Genomic DNA, 26,362 nt, shown 5'->3' with positions numbered 1-26,362 from the left:
ACTTTTTCTATAGAAACATTTTCTATAGGAATTCCTCGACATGAATTTTCCATGTCAAAAGAAAATATTTTAATGGAATAGATTATACAGAAAAATTGAATGCAATTGATTCTTTTCTATAGCATATTTCCCATTGAATATTTCTAATGAAAAAACCGGTGAAATTTTTCAATAGAATCAGCTAAAAATGAATGGAAAGTTCAATGGAAATTCAATAGAATTTCCAAGCGAATTCGCTCTATGAATTTTCCTATGAAATTTCTGCGTAAGTGATGGGATAAAAATGGAATAATAAAATAGTTAATTCGCGAGTGAAGGAAGGAATATCAAGGGATGATCTAGGGATTTGTGAGAAAGTTCAATAGAAATCCAATAGAATTTCCAAGCGAATTAGTTCTATTGATTTTCCTATGAAATTTGTGCGTGACGGGATAAAAATTGAATGAAATAAATAAATCGGCGGGTGAAGGACGGAATATCGAGCGATGATCTAGGGATTTGTGAGAAAGTTCAATAGAATTTCCAAGCAAATTCGCTCTATGGATTTTCATATGAAATTTCTGCGTAACTGACGGGATAAAACCGAATGAAATAAATAAATCCGCGAGTGAAGGACGGAATATCGAGCGGTGATCTAGGGATTTGTGAGCGAGACGCGTTGGCAGAGTGAAGCCACCAAACAACAAAGGCATTTCTCACATCCAAAGTTGCGGGTGTGTGGAGTGGACGGGGCACAACGGCAGGGTAGCCGTTCGGTCGGTGGGGCCGAGCGGAGCTGTGCGAACGCTCTTTTCACGAGGTAAACTAAACCGTATGCGATAGAGTCTCCGGGGATCGACGAGAAACCGGCCGCGACGGGTAAACAAAAGAGATGGACCGCCTCGAGAGCGTCCCGACGACAACCTGAAATAAGTGAGAAAACCGTTGGGACCTAGTCCTTTCTTCGTGCCTCGATAATTCATCGAATTGTTGGGAGGAGAGAGGAAACAACTGAGAGGAATATTAATTCACTTCTCTTTTTGGAGGCTCAAGTGTGGAGGATGGCTCGACGTGGTGAGTTTTCTTTAGTTGTTTTGGGGAATAACTGGAGTATTTTATTGGACTAGCTTGCAGCCGAGGTGTTGATGCTCTTTTTCGTGTTGGAGTCGATATCCCTTTGTTCGGTTGATTGTTTATGATCATTCTCAGTGAAAAAAGCAATACGACCGATGAGAACCACATGTCCCAATTTATCAGCTGTTAAATTTTCGTATTACAATAAATGATTTGCCCATGTTCTAATTCCTGTGCTTGCTGAATAAAATTTTAATCGTTATTACAATTCAATTCCTTGTAGAACACACTTTAGAGTGGGAATGTCTGGAATCCAATGTTTGTTGATACTCTGGTAAAAGTGCGTGCCCACACTTATCAATTTTTAGCTAGTTCACACGGTAATTCAATTAATCTGTTGTTCATCTCATCAATATAATTCCGTTCATTCATGTTTCATAGGATGGTATTCAATTCTCTTGTTTGTTAGGCGGGCTTCATGAAAATCGCCTCATTTTCTCCATTCATTCGAGAAATTGCCCATGATTTTTTAATGGAAAAACGATTTCTATTGAAGATTATAATAGTTTTTGGCTGATTCTCTTGAAGAATTCCCCAGCTTTATGGCCCTTTTTAATGGAAAATGTCAGATAGGAACTGTTTTATAGAAAACATCAGTTGAATTTTATATTTCACAAAATTTTTCTGTTGAGACATTTTCTGTTAATAATTTGTAAACAATCAATTGTCCACGAGGAATTGCTGTAGAAAATATTTTATTAGAATAAGTTGCATGAAACAATCTAATTCTATTGAATATTTTAATATAATCGTCCAAAAACTAATAGAAAGTTCAACAGAAATCCAACAGAATTTTCGAACGAATTCGCTAGATTTTTCAATTAAATTTTTTCGTCAGTGTCCCCAAAGACAGATCTCCACCTTCATCAACCTTTCCAACAACTCCCCATTCATACCCCACAATTTAAACCTCATCGACATCTCGGATACGAGATCCCATGAATGGCTCTGCATTCTCAGAAAAACTCCAACTACAACAAATCCTCTCTCCCTTCCTCCCCCTCTCAATTCAAATTTCAAGTTATCTCTGCTACAATTCCGGACAAATGTAATCAGATACATCGAAACACTTATTCGTAAACCACCTCTACTCCGAATGTTTTCGCTTCCCTCCGGAATGCAGCTGAACGATATGTATTGCGGTTTGATTTTTTGCTCTCGAGTGTGTGAACACGTGAACTAGCCAACTAAACGCTCTGACATTTTTTCATTTTCATTCAGTTGTCGCGTTATTCCCGAGGTGAACAGACCTGCCTGCATCCTTCCTCTCATTTTCAATCTCCTTCGTTGGTACAATGAGAGAGAAAAAATACATCTTCCCAATCAAGTCTTGTTTGAACGAAAAAAAAGCAAGTTTGAAAAAAAATTACGAAAAGATTTAATTTTCGTCACAAAAACAGATTTTGTTGTTCTGAAAAATTTTTGTTCTGTATGCAAGCAAGAAATGCCATTCCTAGCACTACTTATTCGTTATTAATTTAATTTAACTTAATTAATTTAATTATTTCATTCATCAATTGTTAGCGAAGCTGTAAAACGGTTCAAGTCGATTTTGACCATTATCCAGTTTCAGTTGAATATCTCGGAATCTAAGGGAGATAGCGAAATTCTTATCATGACCTTTTTTGTCGCCCTCAACTCGCTCTACAAAAAAGGTTCTCACAAAAATTTCGCTATCTCCCTTAGATTCGGAGATATTCCACAAAAACTCGGATAAGCGCCAAATCATCTTGAACTTGAAATTAATTATTTAATTAATTCTTAAATAAAATAATAATGATGATGACCTAAAGGCACAATATTCATCGATAGTTCTCTTCATGAGGGATATTTCGTTGCAGCCAAATATTTTGTTATTCAGGTTAATTTTGAAATTGTAATTGAACAATTTGTTTTTCTGGTAATTCCACACTTGCGATTTTTTGGTCCAAACGAGACTCTTTTGAGAACCCGCAGATTTTTCTTCCAGCGTATTCAAACATTCCAGTGTCAGGGACAAGTGATACGAGAAAATTTGGACGAAATGGTGTATTTTTCAGATTTCCAGAGTGGATAATCCCACCAGGAAGTGATAAACTCTCGACGATAAGTGATAAGGATTTTTCGTTGAAAGTATGGAGAAAAAAATGAGGAGAGAAACGTCGATTAGGATCGCCGATACTGTGGATAATACAGCGGGGAAAGTGTTTGAGTACAATGTAAACATGAGTGTCTCCTTATCGAACAGCAAGAGATCAAAGATTTTCCAAAGAACCCAGAGTTTAGTTATTGTTTTAATGACTGTTGCATTTTTTTTACTGTTTTCACAACTCAGGAGGGAGGTGCGGGCTCTGGAGGCACAGGTGAGGGCATTTCTGGGGGGAGGGGTGAGTGGGGCAAAATGGACATTTAACATATTTTCAAATCATCATTTAATATTTTATTAATTTTTAATTGAGTGACATTTTTCTTCCAATGAAAAGGCAATTCTTCCCCCTTGGACTGACATCAATTGATGAATTTATTTATTGAGAACGAAATTCGAGTGCCCATTTTGCCCCAGCATTTAATTCTGAGTGCACTGTAAATTTAGACATTTCCAGTTTTCGAATTTTTCAATTAAATTGACGAGGAAAAATTGGAAAGAATTTAATTAGGTAATTAACATCATTCAATTTACATTCCGCAGTATTTTAGTATTTTTCAAATATTTTTCTTTTCATAAATAAACAATGGAACTAGTTAAAAAAAATAGACGATGTTGTCTTGTTAAGTTCAAAAAAATATGCGCATTTTTTTACATTTAATGAAGAAAATAAAATTATTGATATTCTCATGAGATGTTAAACCTTCTGGTTTCAATGCATTTTTAATTTGAAGAAGAATAATTTATTAAATTGTGAAAAATAATGATTTTTAAAGAATATAAACAAATGTGTTCCTGCATAGGTAAAATCTTTTGAATAGAATTAATGCACTCAAGCATTCCACCTAGCTAAAATGCCATCACGTAACGAGAATTAGATCACTGGTATGACACACTATCCTAAATAATCTATGTGTTGTCACTGTTAAACACGTTCGCAGATAAACTCTCCAAAGTATGACGTGATATATCAAGTATCTCGAGAAAAAAGCCAAATAAGAAAGTGGATTTACAAATAAAAATAGACAATGCAGCTGTCATCACATTTCCCTTTGAAGCCACTTCAATGACTCCATTACAACCCCAAGGATGACTAACAAATTCAGTTTCCACCAGATGAATTCAATAACTTGAGATCATCAGAAGAGAATTTGCACCTAAAGTTGCACATTACGATAATTAAAGTTTACTTATCTTCATTGAATTTGAACAATACTAAAATAATTGATAATTTGAAGTTTCAATTGACCATGAATTAACAATACGGATTAATAATTAATATGAATTAATCGATAATTAGCAATACGGAATTGTCAATCGACTATGGAGTAAATAATTATAATTTTCATAAAAAGGATTTTCGATTAGCTACAATTATTAATTGATAACATAAATCGGAATTTAAATATTCAATTGATGATTCATTCAATAATTAAAAAATCGTTGAGCAATATTAACTAATTGAATTATTTAAAATTTACCTCTATTTAAAATTTATTTATTTAGACACCAAATTTCGTTACCCTAATACAAAAAATATATTTAAAAGCGAGTGAAATAAAATGCATCACCTTCGCAATTTATTGAAATTTATTGCCACCACATTTTCCTCTGAAATCCATTGAACGAATTTCTTCCAGATGAATTCAATGAATTCGAACCTGGTGATCCTAATGCTGCGATACGAGAGACTAAACAGGCTAAATCGCCTGAACTACTACCGTAAACCCCAGGGGATCCCTGCTGAGTCACCCGCCAAACTCATCATCGATTCCGATCATCGTAAAGATGAAATAAAAAGGGACGATGAGGATCACTCGAGTGAGGGCCCAGGCAAACTGCATCCGGGGAGATTCGAAAGATCGGTTGTCATGTTTGACAGCAATAATGTCACTGATGTGGCTACAATCAGTGATAATCAGGGAGTTTGGAGTGATGCACGTGGGGGTCGAGCTAAGAGGGAGGAGGTCAGAGGTAAACAACGAAGAAAGATCAAACGGAGGCCTAAACGCAGTCGCAGGCGATTGGGTACACTTGGACGATTATTGTTGTTAATTTAATGACTGATTTCATAGTTAAATTGAGAGGATATTGTGGCACTAATTGGGATTTTGCGTGAAATGTTCAACATGTTAAAACAAATTATTTATATTTTTCTTTCTTTGAAGTTAATTCATTGTTTTTTTCTTCATTCATATTTTTATATGAGAAAATACTTCTAATGATGTTCTGACAGCAATTTTATTTCATGTCCTTTTATTTTTTTTTATTTATGACATTTTTTCGAAAAATATATGCAAGATAGTATTTTTTATTTTTTGGTTCGAGAAACAATGAAAAATTGAAGAGTCATATATAAGGTAACGAGCTCGTAATATTTTCGTATTTATGGAGATGAAGATGTTTTTAATTTACTCTTCATATCCAGCAATTGAAATATTTCATGCAAAATTCCAGTTGATCAGGTACGAAAAAATAATTCATGGAAAAACTTGGCTAGAAAATTTCGTTGGATTTCTATTGAACTTTCTATTAGATTTTGGCAGATGCTATCAAAAAATTCTGCTTCTCTGCGTTTGTTTTTCGATAGAAATATTCAATGGAAAATTTTATTGACAATATTTTCTACTGAAATTCTTTGATTCACGTTTTTTAAGTTTTTTTAAATGGATTTTTGTTATGAAATGAGAAGAAAAATAGCGGAAAAAACTTGAAGAATTCATGGGGATGATGGGATTTCTATAGAGAAAGTCTCAATAGAAAAATTAATAGGTCAAAAATCAATAGAAATTTAAAAAAAATTTCTGTCGAATTCACCAAATTTTTACCTTTAATTTTCTCGTCCCTGATAGTATGAATTCGATGTGACTAACAGCTTGAGGAGTTTGCTTGCTTGACTAATCATCAAACTGTCGAACTTTAGTTTCATTTTTTAACAGACGTTTCGTCTTTTTTATTTCAGGTCCTTTGGTGGCTACGTTTGTCGGTGCTGTGCCTGAGCAACACGTCACGGATACAGGTAGTTGTACTTGAAAATAAATTAAACTGGGAGAAGACATTCTCATCAATTATGGATATATCTAGGTAATGAGTTGCTTTAGGGGAAAACAACATCGTCTCCACATTTTTGTCGAAAACAACATTGTGGAGATGAGTGTCTGATATTTTTCTTCTCTAAATCCAATTCATTAAAAAAATCTTCATATTTTTCCTCTTAAATGAGAAAATTTCCCAGAAAAAAAAATTTAATTTCATCTTCCCTTAAATTACAAAATCGTTACCGACATAAATTCATCATAATTCCTTTCATCATTACCTGAAATAGTGAAAAGACAAACTCGTCTTCTGTTTTATCAATAATTTATCCATTGTTTTCCCCCCAAAATCGCAAAATTTATTTAAAAATCCTGTTCAGTTTACATTGGGCCTTGGGTGAAACGCAATGAGACTCGATATGGTTTCAATAAATTCCATCTGGTAGAGGACAAACGATCCATTGAAGTCACTGCCAATGGACTGTACATGATCTCAGCTCAAGTGAGTAAGAACTCCATATATTCACCCCTTTGTCTTCTCAATTTTGTCGACACGCATGAATGAACTTTATAGGAAAACCTAGCGCTTTCTCTCAGAGATTCTATTGAATTTCTATTGAAAATTCATTCAGACATTTTTGTGGAAACAAGTATCTATTTAAAAACGCAGGGGACGCTGCATAATTTTCAATAGAATTCTAATAAAATAATAATAGAATGATAATAGAATTCTTATAGAGTTCCAATGCAAATTCAATAGAATTTCTTAGAGAAACCGCAAAGTTGTTCTATTTATTTTTTTTTAAACGTGGAATTAATGAGAAAACCATGGGTCAACAGATTTATTACTACGGGGAAAAAACTCATTACTCTTACTGGATATTACTGAGCTCCGAGGGTTCTTCCACAACGAGGAAAATTATAAAATGTGCGACTGTGTCAGCTGTATCTGCCACTGAAGCTTCGTGCCACACTAGTGTTATTCTACCACTCAGGCGGGGTGACAGGCTACATATACAGCAGCAAGAACGTAATCGGTAATTTTAAAAAAATAATAATTATTTATCATTATAAAATAATAATGTATTTTATAATATATTTGTTCACGTTTCACAATGGATTGGGAAATTTTTGTGAATAATTATTATAAAGAGAGAATTTAAAGCTCGAAAAAATTTTACAATCACAGTTTTACTCTTTGGATTCAAAAATATTCGTTAAAAGCTGAAGGTAAGTTGAGTTGAATCATTTGAAAAATTGCCGGATATTTTGAATGGCTGAATTGTCGGGAAGAATTCAATAAAATAAAGAAAATATGTTTCGTTTTTAGACTAATCAACCTGAGGGAGGGCCACAGCTACGTCCAGGTGATGCTCCTGTCCAGCGACCAGCAAAAGAGAAGATTGACCACATGATACCAACTAGTCCTTTCATCATCATAAGCATCTCGTTATTTTTCGTATTCTAAGGATTTTTTCTTCTGTAACTAGGGAAGTATGAGCCGAGAGTGACCTCACAATCACGTCCCCACAAAAAATACAAGTCTCAATAGATTCCACTTAATTTCCCCCAAAATTATCAACAAACAGAGCAGTCGTCCACCTACTGGTCACCTCACCTCCAAAAAGTTCAGTAGTTCTCAGCCATTACGATTCAGCTGCGTTGTGATTACCTCGCCATAAATGAGAAAACATTCAGTCATGTTCTAATTGTAATTTCCTACATCTCATGACAACTTAAGCATAAAGACTGTCACGAGCACAAAAAAGGATCAAACAATCTCTACGTCATATTTTTCGTAAAAAACAAAACAAAACACATGACAAATAAAAAGGATTTTTTACCGTTTAATATCTTTATTTTACTTCAGTCACTTCACCACAATCCATCATCACTCTTCATGATCATGTTTCAATATTTTCACATTCTTCTCAGTCGAAAATCGAAGACGAGCTGTTCTGGCCTCTGGGTAAAGCCAGGCACCAGTCATGTGGTCGCTGTTTCTCAAGTCTCCTCTTGGCATTTTTTTTATCCTAAGGGAAAAATAGAACTTTAGTTTCACGCATTTAAAAGTCGTATTCAGGGTGAATGATCCAGTGGTCAATCGCATCAAAACCAAAACCTCTTGAAAAAATCTTGTGATCCAAGAAAATTAAATTCTGCGTTTGGGTCAGCAAACACAAGTTGTGGATGTCCACAGGACCATCCACCCCACAAGAAATCATAGAAAATATTATAGAATTAAAACGAGAGCTCTTGAAATTTCGAGAATTACTCAGGAGGCAGCAGCATAAAACGAGCCTTCTCAAATGTCCAATATCTCTCGAACAAATGTACCGATTCGAAATATTTTTCGTTCATCTCAAAGTTTATGAAAAAATCTGGAGAATGGCCGCAAATTTTTGAAAATTCACTCTGCCAATCCCGAGATATCGGCGATTAAAGAAGGCCCTTTTACCTAGCTCTTCCATATTTCAATGAATTTTTCTTCATTCTCTTGTGATTGATTTTTCCTATCTACCTAGCGAATGAAAATCTCGCGTTTCGCACGTACCAAACAGCACTTTATGTTTTTTTGTCATAATTATTGATCAGATTTTTGTGTTTACTGTCGCTCAACAGTTTCTGCGTTGAATTCCATATGAAAATTTATTTCTATCTCTCATGGCCATGCTTTCATCAGTAAATGAATAATCGTTAATTATTAATGAGACCTGTGCAAAACTCAATGAGTTTCAAGGACAATGCCACTCGTGATTATCTGTTTAACAATGTTTCATTGATTGCTTTTTCGGATTTTCAATATTTTTTTTTCAATTGTTCTAGTGCATTAGGCTTTCATGTTTATTCAATTATCTTGGAACTTGTGGTTTTTCATGAATTTATCACAAACAAATTACGGATATATATTGATTTATTGGTTTTACTCACCTGATTATATCGGTCACCGTAGTTTCTTATTTTGCATTTTCTTATGTTATTTAGAAGTTCAGCATTTTTACTGTATTTGTTTGTTTGTTCTTTGTGCTTTTTTTCTCTTTTTTCGTTTCTTTTTTCTTCTCTTTTCACTTTATCAATTGGTTTAATTGTCTCGTTTCGTATTTGATCATTCCATTTTGGGTTTTATATTCAATTATTATCCTTCGTTTCCGATATGCAAGTTTTATTGTTCTATATTAGAGTTTTTCTTTTGGAGGGAAGACTCCGGGGGAAGTGGGAAATCCTGCGATTGCAATGGGATTGTCATGAGATCGTGGGCCTCTCGTTATTTTTGGCAACAATTTCGTGCTGTCGTGTATAAAAAAATGTAAGAGGTGTGAAGAATAAGTTGGTTGGGGTGAGAATAAAGGTAAAGCGTAACAAGGCGATTTTTCACGTCTTACTTAATATGCGATTATCTCCAGGACGAGCAGTTCTACGAGAAAATGTCAGAAATCATTTTTTGTCGGAAATTTCCTCGTCTACAAAAAAGGTCTTTTGACATTTGCCCCTAGGACCGCTCGTTTCCGAGATAATTGCATAATTGGAAAAAATGATAGAATGGATTTAGAAGAGAGAAAATGGATCATACTTAATCTTCAATAACTCGAGATCGACAGGGTGAAATGTATCGATTCTTTTTTCATTTTCAAGATCTTTTCTCAAGGTTAAAAATGAAATCAAACTCGTCCAAATCGCATCATAGAGTCATCAGACATTGAAAGTTCAGTAAAATCAATTTTCCTCCTAAAACTGCAGCAAATGAAATTCACCTTTTTTCCACAAAAAATCTCTTCCAACTCCTTAAAAACCCCTAACCATCCATCATTCAACATTCTCCCATGACAATCATTAAAAAACCAGAGGATTTCCCATCCCCAAACGTTCTCCTCCCCAAAAACACAATAAAAAAAGTAATAATAAAAAACAATTCAATTAAATTTAGTTCACAATGAAAATGTGATGTCCATCAGTAGATGATTATTGATATCTCTACGTTCTCTTTATCAACAGCAGAATACCTACGTTTTCTCTCATTAATCTTTCATTAATTACTTGCCACTGTTTAACGAGACGCCCTTATAGCCCTCGTTATTGCGTTGCTCTCGGTTTAATGGATTTCGCTGGTTTCCTATTCGGCAGTTTAGCTGGTTTTGCGTGAATTATTGGACAAATAATTATCTCAATTCCATTCATTAAGTGTTCAGTGATTTTTTGTTCACTCTTGTGCAAAAGGGTGAGGAGGCAATGAAAAAAAAAGGGAAAGTGCTCTTGTTCTGTTCTGATGATTGCTTTATCGTGATTTTTCTCTCCATTTTCAGCTGTCATTATGCTCTTGTCATACATGCCACAGATTTAATTATCTTTCTAGTTGAACAAAGGAAATGATGCATCGACACATGAATTTCATCCTTCATTGTCGTAAAAATCATATAAATTATACATAAAAGAATATATTTTCAATATTTTATCTTGCTTTTTTTAACTTAATTGTCAGTTTTCTTTCGTTACCTACTGAAAAACAAAATAATCGTCATTTGCACATGGTTTTATCCATTCAAAATAAAATCATAATTTCATCCACAAAATAATCTTTGTATTTCCTAATATTTTCGTCGATCAAACGAATCATTTGAGAAAACTTATCGATTCTCATCACTTGGAACTAACGCAATACTAGTGCAGCTTGGATGAATGGTTAAAGCGAGAGGAAAATTAAAATATAAAATAACTAAAGATGATGGATTGTGATCGAATGAAATTATTGTTAAAGAAATTTCCCCATGAAAATGATTTTTTATGCTCATTCACAATCAATAAATATCCATCTCAATTCATGTTTTTACAATTTTTGGGTGTTTTTATTTCAGTTCAGAGAATAAAAAGGCTAACACAAGAAGTTTATTCTTATGACCAATGTGAGACTTAATTATAAAACACTCATTCCTTAATTTTTTGTATTTTTAGTGCTTATTCGTAGCTCGAGCCTATCTTCAGCCTAAAGTTTTTTGAAAATTCCCAGGTGACAACTTAATGAAATTTAATATTCTAGTTATTTCCATAAATTTTAGAATTCACATGAGATTATCAATCGTTAAAATTAATTTGTTGTTGATTTGCAATTCCTCACATAATTTTTATTGATTAATTTGTAGAGAAATCGCTGTTTAAAGCTGAAAATTTAAGGTCAAGTGATGAATGCAGTTTTCAATTATTTCTCTTGCTAATTCTTGTCTTCTGTTGTTTATTGATAATTTGGCTGGGCCTGGGCGTAATCGTAACCAGCACTGCCACCTGCAAATATTATAGCCTCTCCGGTCACTCATTCCATCGACTCATCAATAATTTCCCGTCACTCTCGTTTCATTTTTTCTAAATCTTCGATTGAATGATTCGTGAATATCTGGATATTCTTGGAGTTATTTATTTAGTGAAGGTCTCATCGATCCAATTTACAATTGCAAAAGAAATTTCTAAATACCCTACGGGTCGTTATCTTATCGGGATAAAAGTGTCAATAAATTTTTTTGTATTTTTAGTGCTTATTCGTATCTTGAGCCTATCTTCTGCCTAATATTTTTTGACAATTCCCAGGTGACAACTAAATGAAAATTTATATTCTAGTTATTTTCATAAATTTTTGAAATCACACGAGTTTATCAATCGTTAAAATTAATTTGTTGTTGATTTGCAATTCGTCACATGATTTTTATTGATTAATTTATAGAGAAATCACTGTCTAAAGCTGAAAATTTAAGGTCAAGTGATGAATGCAGTTTTCAATTATTTCCCTTGGTAATTTTTATTTTCTGTTGTTTATTGATAATTTCGCTGGGCCTGGGCGTAATCGTAACCAGCACTGCCACCTGCAAATATTATAGCCTCTCCAGTCACTCATTCCATCGACTCATCAATAATTTTTCGTCACTCTCGTTTCATTTTTTCTAAATTTTCGATTGAATGATTCGTGAATATCTGGATATTCTTGGAGTTATTTATTTAGTGAAGGTCTCATCGATTCAGTTTACAATTTCAAATGAAAATTTTAAATATCCTACGGGTCGTTTTCTTATCAGGACAAAAGTGTCAATAAAAATTGGGAGAAAAAAATGTAGTTTTTAGAGATGATTAAAAGGAATTGTTCCATGAGTTTTTGAATTCTCCCAGTGGGCAGCAGCTTTCAGCGCTCTCTCGGTTTTTTTTTCATAATTTTTTTTTTTTCGGTGGATTTAATTTCTCTGATTGCGTACTTAGGTTTATATTATGGTCTCGATGGTTATTTTGTACCGATACTAGTTTACGGGCGCTGTCGCTTGATTCAATAGTATTGGCTTTCTACTGTTTGGTACTTACCGTAGTCTTGTTTTCCGTAGCCACCGTCTTGAGTTGTGTAATCTGGAATGATAAGGAGGAAATGTTAATTGGTTGAGCTGTGGAAAATAGGGATTTTGAAATGATAATTTCTCTGGATATTTTCTGTTAAATCACTCGCTATTGAGATAATTCAATAATTAACATGATGTGAAAATAATGAAAAAATTTTAATCCTTTGATCTGCGGGAAATATAGAATAAACTATTGAAATTTAGAGACATTGCAATTCAATTTCTGTTAATTCTCTTTAATTGCTTAATATTGTTTTATTAATTCTTTTTGGTGAATTGTAAATTTTGGAATGATAATGTCTCTAGATATTTTCTACTAAATCATTTACTATTGAGACAATCTAATAATTAAAGTGGGAGACAAAAATTTAGTCGAAATTCTACTAGTACGATAACGAGAGAATGCTAAATAATTGAAATTTCTGAGACATTGCAGCTTAATTTTTGTCAATTCTATTTTGTCTGAGTAACATTTCTGTAGATATTTTCTGTTAAATCACTCATTATCAAGATAATTCAATAATTCAATAACTAAAATGTGGGGGACGTGATTTTAGAAGGACAATATCACCTTTTGCCTCAATTATAAATTAAAAAATGACAATCTCTCTAGATATTTTCTCTCAAATCCCTCGTTATTCGTACAACGATCTACCAATTACCAAGACGAAAAGAAAATATTTAACAATACACGAAAAATCTACTTGTTCTATCGACAATCACATATTCGACTCCCGAAATACTCATCTGCAACGAATGAATAATTGTTGTGACTAACCGTAGCCGTGTGTCGAGTAACCACCGGTCCGGCCTGCCATAACGCTGGGATTGCAAGACGGATCTTCATAGGGATTCCCAGGAGGATACCCACCGCCACCATCATCACCACCACCCAGTGCAGGAGCAACAGCCTCCTGTTGGTAGTTTACTGTCCACCCACCATATCACATTAATATCGAGTACTCTCTCTATTCAATTCAGTAGTGAAGTGGTAAAGAAGATAAACGTTTAGTTTTTGAGGAATATTTCCAAATCTAAGGGAGATAGCGAAATTTTTGTAATGACATTTGTTGTAGCACTCAATCGGCTCCACAAAAAAGGTTATAACAAAAATTTTGCCATCTCCCTTAGATTCCGAGATATTAAGTGAAAACTGGTCAATAGTCAAAATTGACTCATCTTCTTTTACCATTTCGCTACTGAATTATCTTCATCTCACAGGCATGCAGGTTCCGAGGAAAATGAGAATTTATTTTACCTTGGGGCGGTGCTTTTCCATAATTGTAAGGATCTGCATTGAATCCACCGGTCGCTGGCGCTGGGACGTATCTGTTATCCGCTGGTGCTTGGGCAGCGTATCCCTGCTACCGTAATTAATCAATTATTCGATGTTTTAATCAATGAAAATATGAGTTGAATGAGTTCTGGGAGAAGACGAAGTAATTGAAGTTTATTTTTTGCTAATTATCTTCAAATCTACAGCAAAATTATGTGTTCCCCTGAAGAGGTCTTCTGGCGTGTTGAATTAATTTACTTGTGGACACAAAATAAATTCTAAGAAACTGTGATAATTCTCGTAGTTGTTGTTCTCGTGAGACATTTATAAGTCTTTCGGGTAAATACATTTGTTTTAATGAATTTCATTGAGTAGTGTATATCTTCGTCCAATAAACACTTATAATTTCCACGGAACAAATGATAATTTCAAGAGGAAACTACAATTTTTGTTGCCGAAAGCTGTGTTATTGGCAAAGCTAAATAATTTCGAGGGGACAATTTTGTTTTGGGAAAAAATATTCTTTCCTCGTCAAATGTATTCTTACTATGATATACACCTGTGGAGTTCTCTCAGAACAAATGATTATCGTACAATCGATTTTTTTCCTGCCAACAGCTGGAATTCTTCTAGGGACATTTCTGATGATCACGACAAAAATTTACTCCGAAAAAATAAACTTCATCAGAATGTTGCTATCAATTCTTCAATTTGAAGATATTGTCAAGAGGAGACCGCAGTGAAATTTGAAAGTTTCGATTGTCTCTGCCATACTGACGATTTTAGCACTCATTTTTTATACTCAAAAATGAGAAAAAATCGAACTTTAATTTTTTTCATTGACGCCGGGAGGCTGTCAAGTATAAAGACTTCAAAATAATCCCCTTACAAGGATTTTCCATGGATTAACTTGAATTTTGTTTACCACGTACGTAAGATAGCGACGAAAAAAAAATACTTGAGTTTCTTTGAAAATGCAAATTTTTAAATTTTTTCGATTTTTTTGCTCCGAATTGGTAGAGGCAATAATATTGTAGTATCATGCGAATTCAAGCCCATGACGCATCAATAAACTCCAATTTTTTGAAAATTTGTTTGATCATTCATTTAACGAAACTGTCATACTAATGATAAAAAAAAATTGTAGTTAATTAACGTCATAGCCCACACTAAAATACGATTGTCTCTTTCCCCACATTGGCAGAGTGAAATCCAAGGAGTTAGGTCTCATTCAAAAATTTTTTTTTTCAAATTTCAAAATGAAAGAAAAATCATCCAAATCGTATCATTTATTGAAGATTAAACAAGTCCATTATTCGACATATCATCCCGAATAAATTACCGTAGTGTGTGTGTAATCCGAGGGCTGCTGATAGCTCTCATACCCCTGATATGCTGTTTGTTGATAACCACCCTGAGGGGGTCCATACCCAGTGTTGCCACCCCCTGGTGCGCCATATCCGGCGACTTGTGGTTGCTGAGGCTGACTGTATCCATTCCCAGGGCCTCCATAGCCTTGACTGAAAGATGAAAATTTGGTTCAATATTTAATTGAGAATAACAAAATAATTGATTAATAAAATTTAAATTTTGATGAAATGAGTAAGCAGTACTATTTCTTTATCAATTCACAACGTTGAGTTTATTATTCAAGCTTCTTCAGGCTTCAAAAACCAATGTAAGACGCAAAATTAATAAATGGTGCCAGTTTATCCATTAATTTTGATTTAATTGATTCAATTTTTTGTTAAATTAATGAATAAAGTGGCAATATTCATTAATTTTGTGCATTTGTTGGTCTCCCGAGCCATTAAAAGTCCATGATCCCTAGCTAATTGATTGAAAAGTAACAAAAGAGACTGGAAAACGTCAAGAGAACAAAAAAATTCTCAAAGAGGTCTTGTTTGAATAAAAAAATTTGCAAGTTAAGAATTACAAAAAAATTAATTCTAGTGCTGGCTATTCAAAGACTGTGCTAACATGACAAATTTTCTTTGTAATAATGGTGTTAGTTGTTCCAAAAAATTCCTATTCTGTGCGTCCTATACTGTTTAAGAATATTCTTTCCCCCCTACGTATTCTGCCCCTGAAAAATATTCGTTTTATGTGAAATAAGGAACAGTAGTTCCTTATAAAAAATTAATTCTCAAATAAAATAATAATGATGATAAATTCCCCTTTATATAAGAGACATTTTCATCCTGAAGGGACGCCGTCTCTTGTTAAAAGCAGAGTGATTATTCGTGTTTGAGACTTCCAAATTCAAATGAAACAATTTTTTTTGTAATTTTCAACTTGCGATTTATTGGTCCGAACAAGCTTGTCTGAGAACTTGTTCGTCTTTCTCAGTGTAGGATCCACATATCGATCATGTTTATCATACATAATCATCATATACTTTAGTTATTGCATATACTTTTAATGAGTATTTTGATTTGTAAGATAATTAATTAAATTCATTATATCATGTTTGTATAATTAAATTGATCCTGTAATTGGCCTTTGTGCTGTTGGGTTTCTATGAAATGAAAATGAAACATGGAGATCAATAACATCACAGAGAACGATTAACTCTTGATTGTGGAATAATTACTTTGTGGGTTGTGCAACATAGCCATTGGCAGCCTGTTGTGGTGGGGCCTCGTATCTGGGGCGTTTTGGGGGTCCACCAACACCTGGAGGTCTTCCTCGCTTCATTGGACCACCTCGACCTCCACGATCGCTGCCTCCACCTCGTCCACCTCGATCACCGAAGGATCCTGGACCTCCACGACCCATCCCACCACGTGGTGCACCTCTCGAGAATCCCCTGGGAGATTAAAAAAGTGGAGGATGATTATTAATTTGCAAAAACGAAAATTGTTTCTTGTATTAAAATAGAAATTAATTCTGATGATTATCAATTTATTAATTCTTTTATCATCATTTTGAGGGCAGACAGCCCTGGTACAAAAAAAAGGAGAAATAATTTGGTTTAAAATAAATAATTTGTTAATTAAAAAGAAGCTTTGCGGAGTAAAATCGTGGAAAGTGTTCTCGTGATGCAATTCTCAACCAATTGACTCAAATTATGACTCACATTTAGTTAATATGTACTTAAACACAACTGGATGAGTTTTTTTTGGAAATGTCTGTTTTGTGAGTTTTTGGAATTTTTTTCCAAAAATTGGCTGAGGTGAGAAATTTTGAAAATTAGTAATATTCAACTACAGCAAAATCATGAAAATAGCCTTTTTCAGATTTTTCGAAACATTCATTTAAAATTTAATGAGAAAAATGAAAAGAAAACGGAAAAAATTTATATTTCAATGATTTGCTATGTAATTTCATCTGAATAATGTTCCATATTTTTCACCTGTAGCAATTTCAAGAAAAATAATTCAAAAACCCAAAATGAGGATTTACAAAATTACAAAAAACCTCATTTACTCATATTTCTGCATGTATTCTTTATCTGTAAATATCTTCGAATCTAAGGGAGATAGCGCAATTTTCGTAATGACCTTTTTTGTAGCCCTCAGTTCGCCCTACAAAGAAGGTCATAACAAAAATTTTGCTATCTGCCGTATATTCCGAGATATTCATCGAAAATGGCATCATAAAAATTTCCTCAATGAAAAAACACAAAACCAATTTTTTTCTCATTTCTTTACATTGAAACTGAAGTGGTAAACTCATCAGCACGATAAATAAGGTCTTCCTTTGATGATCAGTAAAAACAATGAGTGCATAATTGTTATGCAAACGAGGCATTTTTAGTGATTATAAATTTTGATAAAATGAAAATACTGAAAATAGTGGTGAATATAACTCACCCATACCCAGAGCCTCGTCCCCCCCTGTCAGAACCGCCCCCACGTCCACGAAAGCCACCACCACGACTATCACTCCTGTTGAAGTCCCCACGTCCCCGTCCTCTGAATCCACCTGGTCCCCCCCTGGATCCACCTCTCATGGGTCCACCCATCCCTGGGGGTGGGAGAGGACCACCACCTGGACCTCCAGTTAGTCCAGGCTCTGGAGGGCCTCTGCAAAAACCCATTAATTCAATGTAAAAAACGTTTGCTGTAAATTAATATAGAATTTCAATGTGCTGTCTTACCCAGGAGGAAAGTGACCACCCCTGCCTCGTCCTGGGGGTCCACCTCGTCCTCGCATGCCTGGGGGACTGCCCCTCATTGGTCCAGGACCACCACCACGACCTCTCATCATCCCACCTCGCACTGGTCCACCCCTTTAATTTTAAATCAAAACATTTGTTTAGTGTTTTGAGAACATTCTGATTGTAATAATCGGATTCTAATTTTGGTAAAGATTTTTTTCTGTGTTGAGACAAATGTATTGATATCAACACATTTGTCTTGATATTTAAATAAATTTAAAAATTGGAAATTAGTGGAAGAATTGGTTTTGTCTTTATTTTTTCTTTTCGTCATTTTTAATTGAAATTGCTGTGATAACCGTTAATGGCTGAGAAGTTTGGAGTTTTTTTGAAGACATAAATGTCCTTTAGAGGATTAGACATTAAAGTTTATGAAAATTCACTAAATTTCGAAATTTTCGTTGAAACTTGATGTCAATATGAAGATGAAGTGAAAGTCGTCTTAAAGAAAAGTTGCTGATTAGAATTTGAGGATCTGAGAAAGACAAGAAGAAGGTTCAGAGGTATTTATCAAAAACTTGAATATTCCGCAGAAATAAAAAAAAAAAATGAATAAACCTTAAATATTCCCCAGAACCACATTCATGACATAAAATCGACTGCACCCAAACTAAAGAAAACTAATCATCCTTCGATTGCCAATAACTCGCGATCGGCTGAGTGAAATCCAAAAAATCTCACGCCATTTTCAAGATACTTTAAATACCTTTGAAGTGAGCCCTGACTTACGGAAATCGCATCATTCCCTCGTCCAACCTCGCAGACCCAGGCAACTCCATTTTGCCCGAATCTCGCTCCAAAAACCTTCATTTCACCCCTTCAATTCAGAAGCAAGCAACAACCACAAAATATTGAAAACTCACCTTCCCCTGTCTGCAAAGCCTCCACGACCCCGCATGGGTCCTCCAGGTCCCCCTCGGCCCCGAAAACCCCCGCGAACTGGAGGTGCACCGTCCATTATCTGCAAAAAAAAATACTCCAAAGTTCAAACTCATCATTTCCCCCATGAACCATCAATTTCCCTCCCAAATAAACAAGAATAATATATAATTCTCTCTCTGAGCTCTCAATTTATCGATAAAACCCAATGGCGGTGAGGTTAAACGAAGAAAACCCTCGCGCCATCGCCGAACATCGCAAATTACCACTCAACAGCATCATCCACTCAAAAACACCAAAAATTAACATAAATAAATTCTCCAGGAACTCACGTCAATGCGAATTATCTTGTTTTATCTATTTTATATGGAATAATCCCTCAAAGTTGATGGTGAAGCCAGTACACACACATAAACACAGTCAATTAATACAAATGGAGAGGGTAAAATGGACGCCGGCTTCAATCGGCGTTGCCTCTTCTCTCTTTCTTTTTTACGGCTCTAGCTGCAGTGGCTATGCGGCCTGCCCTTCACTCCGGAATGCACCAGTGCGCACAGCCTCTGCGCAGGGTCTGTGCCCACAGAGTATGCGCAGCGCGATTGCGCAGGCCGGAAACGAAATTTTGATGTCCCAGGTAAAAAATAAATTTCATGTTGCAGGTTTCAACATTAAAAAAACGCCCTAAATCAGACTTTCCTATTTATCAGATAATTTATTTTCGTAGCGAATGGTAATTGAAATTTTAAAAAACATGGAACAGATTTGGCATTCGAACCGGAAAAGGGGGTGAAGTGGCAAGGGGTCACTACTCGAGTCAAATCGTCGCCGATGGTTTTCAAAAGGTGAACACCACCGGCGACCGATGAGAATCACATGAACCAATTTATGAGCTGTTAAATTTTCATTTTACAATAAATGATTTGCTCATGTTCTAATTCTGAGGCTCACTGAATAAGATTTTAATCGTAATTACAATTCAATTCGTTCTGGAACACATTTCAGAGTGTGAATTTCTGGAATTCAATGTTTGTTGATACTCTGGTAAAAGTGCGCGCCCACACTGTTATCAAGTTTTAGTTAGTTCACACGGTAATTCAATTAATCTGTTGTTCATATCATCAATGTAATTCCGCACCAAATTAAAAATTAAAACTTCATCTGGAATATTGAGTCACAGCTTCTTTTTATTTATATCAGAAATTTTGTATTTGGATATTAATATTATTTGTTCAAAGTGAAAAAATCGATCATCATTTTCACTATATTGCATTCAGATTCTCCTATTCTTAACGTCAAAAATGTGAGATAATCTCATAATTTTAGCTATTAATTCTAATCTACTTTGTTCAAAGAAAATCTTATGTGTGTTATGACAAACAAAAAACGATTATTTTATTGAAATTTATAAAAACAATTTTTTTTCAGTGTTTTCTTAAATGAACCCATGCATATACACTTTTGGCATAACAAGTATTTCTGTTCGATTTTTTTTTATTCTCTCATACTTCGATTATTGAAATTATCATTCTATAAATTTGGGGCCAGAGGCACTGCAAGCAAAAACACATTTTGGAACTTAATAATGAAACTATTTTTGGGGCTAAAGTTTACCTTGAGATACTGAACATTCAAATTTTAACCATTGATCCTATCGAACATCACAGTTTTAAATAGCGATAATCATGCCTACAAAATACAATGTTATAATCATTCCTTCTCATATACGTGAAATTTGCAGTCTTTCATATTTGTTAACAAACTAGATATACAAATATTGTCCCATCGAAGGAAACAGTTATGTGTATTGCAAAATTCAATATCACAGTATTTCAAGGCGAAAGGTACGAATATATAAATACATGAACAAAACATAAATATAAAATGTATAGACGTACATACATATATGTATGTTATTACGAACTAAAACGTTCATCTTATTAAAATTTAAAAAAAACTCTGTTATCACATTCCCCAAGTTTTTTCAGTGTTTTCTCTCATGAACCTATACATAGACACTTTTGGCTTAACAAGTATATCGGTTCAATTTTTTTTTTTCATATTTCCATTATTCAAATTATCATTCTAGAAACTTGGGGCCAGAGATATTGCAAGCAAAAACACATTTTGGAAATTGATAAAGAGACCGTTTTTTAGTGTTAAAGCGTTTACCTTGAGGTACTGAAAATTCGGGTTTTATCCATTTGTATCAACCCATCACATTTTTAAACGGCGATAATCATGACAATAAAAGATATTGTTACGATCACTTCTGATATACTTACAATCTATATAGTCTTTTCCCATCCAAGAAAACAATTATGCATATTATAAAATTCAAATCACAGCATTTCAAGGCTATTTGAAGGCAGAATATGCAAATATACAAATACATAAACAAAAAATGAATATAAAAGTAACTGTTATAACACTCCCCAAGTTTTTTCAATGTTATTTCTAATGAACACATACCTTTATGCTTGGCATAAAAAGTATTTCTGTTCGATTCGAATTTTTGATTCTCTCATATTTCGATTGTTCCAATTAAATCGCGATAATCACAACTGTAAAATATATTGTTATGATCATTCTTTGAAGTCTGTAGTCTCTTCAATTTTTAACAAATACCTAGATGTACAGATATTTTCAAATTCACGTAAACAATTATTCCCCTTGTAAAATTTAAAATCACAGCATTTCAAGGTAAAAGATACAAATATACAAACATCTTTGTTAAGTCCACTAAAGTTCGTGAACGGAATACACAGTCTGCAAGTTCAGGTTGTTCACGAACTAGTGAGTGACTGTACATGAGACCTTTGAAATCTTTGATTTTTTTTCATTGGCTTTGTCGACTATGAGCATCTTTCCTCTGAGCTCGTAGCCATTCAGGGACTGTATTGCCTTCAGGGCTGTTTCCTGATCCTTGTACGCCACGAAACCAAAGCCACTGGCCCTTCCTATCTTTCTGTCATATATCAATCTGACCGAATCAAGTGGTCCGATCTGACCAAAGATCGTCCACAGATCCTCCTCTGTTGCTTTATGCGCAATATTTCCAACAAAGACACTCCTCATCGTCTCGTCTGCTGAACACTGATCCGCACTTGAATAAAATTTTTTTAACATTAATTCATTTATTTCTGTTGGTGCAGAATAAAATCAATGACTTTGCTACCTGATGATTTCAACAATTCGACTTCAACAATGCTCTCTTATCGTCTTTTACATTTTTCAACAAATAAATAGGTGCACTAATATTTTTCAATCTAAGAAAACAATTATTCTAATTGTAAAATTCAAATTCAAAGCATGTCAAGGCAAGGAATACAAAGACAAGATTCAAAATATGATTTTGATAAATATCAAATAGGTATAAAAATAGGGGAAAAAGCATACAAATATTACAAAATAATGAAATAATGATCATGGCTACCTCTATTACTGAAATTTTTATCTGTTATTATTACCAGGATTTACTGCAGGAGTAAAGTTGTGGATAGGGTGCTGGTCTGGGCCTGTGGTGATTCCCTGCTCCCGTAAAGCCCCAACGGTAATTATTTCCTGAGTGACGAGGGGCTCCTCCCACAGTCCAACGATTATCAAACGGAAGGTTGAGGAACGATGGTATGCTTCTGTGGTCATTACTTCTGATGTTATGTTGCACCATGACTTCTGAAATTCACAAGAACGTTCAAATATTCATAAATTTTCACTTTAAGGATGTCCAAGTATTTTTTACAGTTCGTTACAAACCACACTATAGATTCAACCATTTTCAATCATCAAATTTGTCAATTGCGTGAGAAAAATTTGAGAAAAATTTAATTCTACTCCGCCAATTTTCACTGAGAGAAAAAATTAGTTCTGCCGAAAAATTATATGTTCTCCTGAAGAGATCTTTTGTCTTCATATATAAACCTATGAAGTTCTCTCAGGTGAAATGATTTTCCTACAATAGATTATATTTTTTCCGGCCAACAGTTCGAATTCTAATTTTAATTTTTGTCAAAGATATTAAATTTCCTTGTATCAAGTTGATCAATTTCTCTAAAGTAAACTTGTTCCACTGGAACATATATTTTTTCGGTAGAGCAAATTTTTTTTCTCGGTGTTGAGTGAATGGTGGTTGAATCTTCTACTTCTGCCAATGAAAAATCTTCGAAATTCCCTAAGAAGTTCTCTGTTGGTTTCGTTTATTAAATCGTAATTTTTTATTTATTATTTACCATCCATTGAATCGATGAGGTCAATCAGTTCCGGAGTTTTCATGGACTCCTCAGGTTTTTCTGGTTTGACCATCTGTTCGGCCCTCTCTTTTTTACCTGTGTATTAAAAAATACGAAGAAAACATCATGAAATAGTAATTATAAATCGACATTAGTGAGAAAATCATGAATATTCATTCCAATTACATTTTGTAGATAATTATTATTTTTTTAAACATTTGTTGTTTAGAAATAAATAATCGAAATTATCTAAACATTCGGAACCCTCATTTTTTTAGGCATGAAATCGATTTCTGGTAAAATTCTGAATATGAATTAATTTGTTACGACTCCAAATAACTGATTTTTATGGTGGAAAATCGATTGTTTATAAACTATTTATATTAATACCATCCATTGAATCGACGAGATCAATCAGTTCTAGAGTTTTCATGGATTTCTCAGGTTTTTCTGGTTCGATTCTCTGTTCGGCCCTCTCTTTTTTACCTGTGTGTTAAAAAATACGAAGAAAACATCATGAAATAGTAATTATGAATCGACATTGGTGAAAAAATCATGAATATTCAGCGCCATTCCCATTACATTTTGCACAGAATTATTATTTTTTAAAACATTTGTTGTTTAGAAATAAATAATTGAAATTATTTAAACATTCGGAAACCTCATTTTTTTGGGCATGACTTGGGCAAAAGACTCATTGCATTATATTCGTGCATATATTCTGCACGCGTAAACCAAAATTCAAGTCAATCGATTGAAAATGGCATCATGAGGGCACTTTTGAAGACTCTATCAATGAAAAACATCAAAACGTAAACCTAAAAATCAAAAATGAAACCTTGTAAAGCCCTGCGGGCTGGACTATTCCTGTCGGGGGTATTCGGGGGCTGCTGAGGTACGTGAGGAGGACTGAGTTGTGAGTCAGGGCAGACATGGGCTGTGGGCTGCAATTCCTGAAGAGGTGCCTGAACTTCTTGAAGAGGGTCCTGCAATTCCTGTTTGACTTTTTTATTCAGGAGCCTGTGAACTAGTTTTTCGAGGTTGTCTCTTTTAGATGATCGTTCTCCCACGTGTAGTTGACCTATTGTGATAAACAAAAAAGAACAATTTTAATTTTATTCGTTGTACAAAAAAGCTCAAGAGAAGAATTTCATTGGAAAATACATGATTTTTAAAAAGATATATGTATATTTTTTAATTCGTGAGTTTTCTCATAAAATTTTCTAGAGAAAGTGCCAGGGTTATCTATTAGATTTTTCTACGTGTATCATCAAATTATTGGAAGTAGTACTCACTGACAGCTGGGATTCTTGGGACACCACTTGAGACATCACTCGAAGAGGTCAAATTCTCTGTAGATTGATAATCCCCTTCGGAACCTAGAATCAAATCAGGTTTAAATGGAAGCCCCGATATTTTACAACCGATGTTGAAGAGAATTTCAACGAGAAAAATGTCTGAAATATTTCAATATAGCTATCAAGAAGAAAAAATTGACTAATTGGGTTTTGTTACTTACTTGCAAGTGAAGACTCGATAGTGTCAAATGCTGCTACAGTCTGACGAGAATCTTGCAAAATTGAAAAACCTAAAAGTTGTAATAAAACAAATTTTATTTGGGTTTAATTCAACATTCACAATACAGATACAGATAAAATTGAGGCAAGAATCCAACGCAAATGGAGCCTCGAACAGTTTAATTTAGATAGGAATTTTTTCTGAAATTTCTACTCTTCATATTCAAAAAACCTCGATTATATTTCCTATTCCGTAGGAAATATAATTTTTGTTATTTACCTCGAAACGGAGGCTCCAAAGGACTAGCTCTCTCAATCTGGGAAGAACCTGGCGAGAGTGGATAATCTGAAATTTGCAAAAAAACAGATTTTATTTAAGTGCTATTTATAATTTACAATATAAATTGCAAAATTAGACCAAGCATGCAAATTTTTGTGAATTTCCTGTGGAGAGAATTGTGTCCTCTTTGTAAGTAGATCTCCAATGGAAAATGTCTCCAAACATTTATTCCCGGAATTACTCATCATCAAAATAATTTGTTAACTAACAGAGTATAAAATTCAGTTTTTGCTCACCACTATCGTCTCTCGTAGTATGCTGAAAGAAAGTTAACTCCTCCTCCTCCTCCATTTCTGTGGAGAGAAAATATACAGATAAAATATAAACAAGAACACCAATTTAATGGAGCCTAAAACAACTCAATTGAAACTTTTTTTTAACTATATAAATCAAATTTTATTTTAAATCTGTTCCACTCCGTGAAATATTACGCGGCACATTTAGTTTTGCGACAGAGATAATTTTTCCTCTCGGTGTTGAGTGAATGATGGTTGAATATTCTACTTCTAACATTGAAAAATCTTTGAAATTCCCTAAGTTCTCTGTTGGTTTCGTTTATTAAATCGTAATTTATTACTTATTACTTACCGTTTGTTGAATCGACGAGGTCAATCAGTTCCCAATTTTCCCTGAATTTCTTATTTTTCTCTCGTGTGACCCTTCGTTCGGCCCTCTCTTTTTGTATTAAAAAAATACGAAGAAAACATCATGAAATAGTAATTATGAATAAAAAAGTTGGAAAAAATAATTCAGCTCAACAGAAAAAATAACGAAGCGAAGGAAAAAACTGTTGCTTGGAAAGGCTTCAACTCAATCAAAAAAATACAAATGAACTAGGAAAAATCGACTTGTACTCACGTTCCTCCTTCCGTTTCATACTGCGTGTCTGTACCATTTGTAATAAATTAAAAACTCCTGAACAATCCCAAAAACACTCTCTAGAGGTGACTCCTTCCGTTGACTGCTGCTGTGCTGCACGCTCGCTGATATAAACTGACTAGTGCGTCCCCTTCGTAGCGTAGCTACCGCCGCTTTACCTAATCCCCACCGCACGTCAACATCTCCCACTTCTGAAAATCAAGGGAACGGACTGAGTATTCGATTGTCCCTCAGCGAAGCGGATGTATTTTCGATGTTTTTCAATGTTCGAAGTTTTTTAGAACCCCTGAAAATATTTCGCAGGGTAGATTTGTCATTTTCATGAAGAAAAAAATTATGTGAGAAGCTTCTCGAATAGTTTTCGAATTCCAACGGTTTTTCCAACCAATGGGATTTGACGAGGGGGAGAAAGGGGCGGAGCGTTGGGGGAGGAAGAGACAGAGGT

The 26,362-nt window shown here is 34.3% G+C and overlaps 3 protein-coding genes across 12 annotated transcripts; 1 reads left to right on the top strand and 2 right to left on the bottom strand.

The window, feature by feature from the left end:
* The first annotated feature begins 729 nt into the window (after positions 1-729).
* On the top strand, positions 730-8,141 carry LOC107043138. 4 transcript variants are annotated; one of them, XM_015264471.2, is made up of 7 exons: positions 730-1,053; positions 3,153-3,455; positions 4,879-5,212; positions 6,201-6,260; positions 6,654-6,775; positions 7,114-7,310; positions 7,604-8,141. In XM_015264471.2, exons 2-7 carry the CDS (start codon positions 3,228-3,230, stop codon positions 7,686-7,688), a joined length of 1,026 nt encoding a protein of 341 aa, XP_015119957.1. In that variant the 5' UTR covers positions 730-1,053; positions 3,153-3,227; the 3' UTR covers positions 7,689-8,141. The 4 variants fall into 4 exon arrangements, with proteins under 4 accessions (XP_015119957.1, XP_015119955.1, XP_015119958.1 ...); XM_015264469.2 differs by having other exon boundaries at positions 4,879-5,266; positions 7,604-8,140; XM_015264472.2 differs by having other exon boundaries at positions 6,201-6,257; positions 7,604-8,139.
* Positions 8,112-19,482, bottom strand: LOC107043137 (pro-resilin). Of its 7 annotated transcripts, none has more exons than XM_015264465.2 (10): positions 19,288-19,482; positions 18,940-19,037; positions 18,017-18,148; positions 17,730-17,942; positions 16,508-16,723; positions 15,257-15,434; positions 13,897-14,002; positions 13,417-13,566; positions 12,607-12,648; positions 8,112-8,306 (listed from the first exon to the last, which is right to left on the bottom strand). In XM_015264465.2, the coding sequence occupies exons 2-10, from the start codon at positions 19,032-19,034 to the stop codon at positions 8,302-8,304; spliced, it is 1,137 nt and encodes a 378-aa protein (XP_015119951.1). In that variant the 5' UTR covers positions 19,035-19,037; positions 19,288-19,482; the 3' UTR covers positions 8,112-8,301. The 7 variants fall into 7 exon arrangements, with proteins under 7 accessions (XP_015119951.1, XP_015119947.1, XP_015119948.1 ...); XM_015264461.1 differs by lacking the exon at positions 8,112-8,306 and adding an exon at positions 11,087-12,119; XM_015264462.1 differs by lacking the exon at positions 8,112-8,306 and adding an exon at positions 11,087-11,547.
* An 836-nt stretch (positions 19,483-20,318) lies between these two features.
* LOC107043092 (protein gar2) lies at positions 20,319-26,013 on the bottom strand. Its single transcript, XM_015264404.1, has 11 exons — positions 25,897-26,013; positions 25,627-25,713; positions 25,275-25,331; positions 24,979-25,044; positions 24,701-24,769; positions 24,477-24,560; positions 24,020-24,262; positions 23,572-23,667; positions 23,182-23,277; positions 22,423-22,627; positions 20,319-22,058 (listed from the first exon to the last, which is right to left on the bottom strand). Exons 1-11 carry the CDS (start codon positions 25,931-25,933, stop codon positions 21,746-21,748), a joined length of 1,353 nt encoding a protein of 450 aa, XP_015119890.1. The 5' UTR covers positions 25,934-26,013; the 3' UTR covers positions 20,319-21,745.
* Between the last annotated feature and the right edge of the window lie 349 nt (positions 26,014-26,362).

This window comes from Diachasma alloeum, unplaced genomic scaffold, assembly GCF_001412515.2.
Source record: "Diachasma alloeum isolate Michigan unplaced genomic scaffold, Dall2.0 Dall_scaffold_00547, whole genome shotgun sequence".
Taxonomy (NCBI): Eukaryota; Metazoa; Arthropoda; class Insecta; order Hymenoptera; family Braconidae; genus Diachasma; species Diachasma alloeum.
Note: the sequence above shows the minus strand (reverse complement) of the source record. Positions and strands in the feature narration are given on the sequence as shown.

Bases quoted from the DNA above. Each gene is read 5' to 3' on its own strand.
- LOC107043138 (XM_015264469.2), top strand. From the start codon at position 3,228: ATGGAGAAAAAAATGAGGAGAGAAACGTCGATTAGGATCGCCGATACT. The intron at 6,261-6,653 runs GTTGTACTTGAA...AATCCTGTTCAG, and splicing joins ACACGTCACGGATACAGGTA to TTTACATTGGGCCTTGGGTG. The intron at 6,776-7,113 runs GTGAGTAAGAAC...ATGGGTCAACAG, and splicing joins TGTACATGATCTCAGCTCAA to ATTTATTACTACGGGGAAAA.
- LOC107043137 (XM_015264461.1), bottom strand. From the start codon at position 19,034: ATGGACGGTGCACCTCCAGTTCGCGGGGGTTTTCGGGGCCGAGGGGGA. The intron at 16,724-17,729 runs GTGAGTTATATT...TTAATCTCCCAG, and splicing joins GGACGAGGCTCTGGGTATGG to GGGATTCTCGAGAGGTGCAC. The intron at 12,649-13,416 runs GTTAGTCACAAC...TTATCATTCCAG, and splicing joins TTACTCGACACACGGCTACG to ATTACACAACTCAAGACGGT.
- LOC107043092 (XM_015264404.1), bottom strand. From the start codon at position 25,933: ATGGTACAGACACGCAGTATGAAACGGAAGGAGGAAC. The intron at 24,770-24,978 runs GTAAATAACAAA...TACAACTTTTAG, and splicing joins TTTGGAGCCTCCGTTTCGAG to GTTTTTCAATTTTGCAAGAT. The intron at 23,278-23,571 runs GTATTAATATAA...TTTAATACACAG, and splicing joins TCTCGTCGATTCAATGGATG to GTAAAAAAGAGAGGGCCGAA.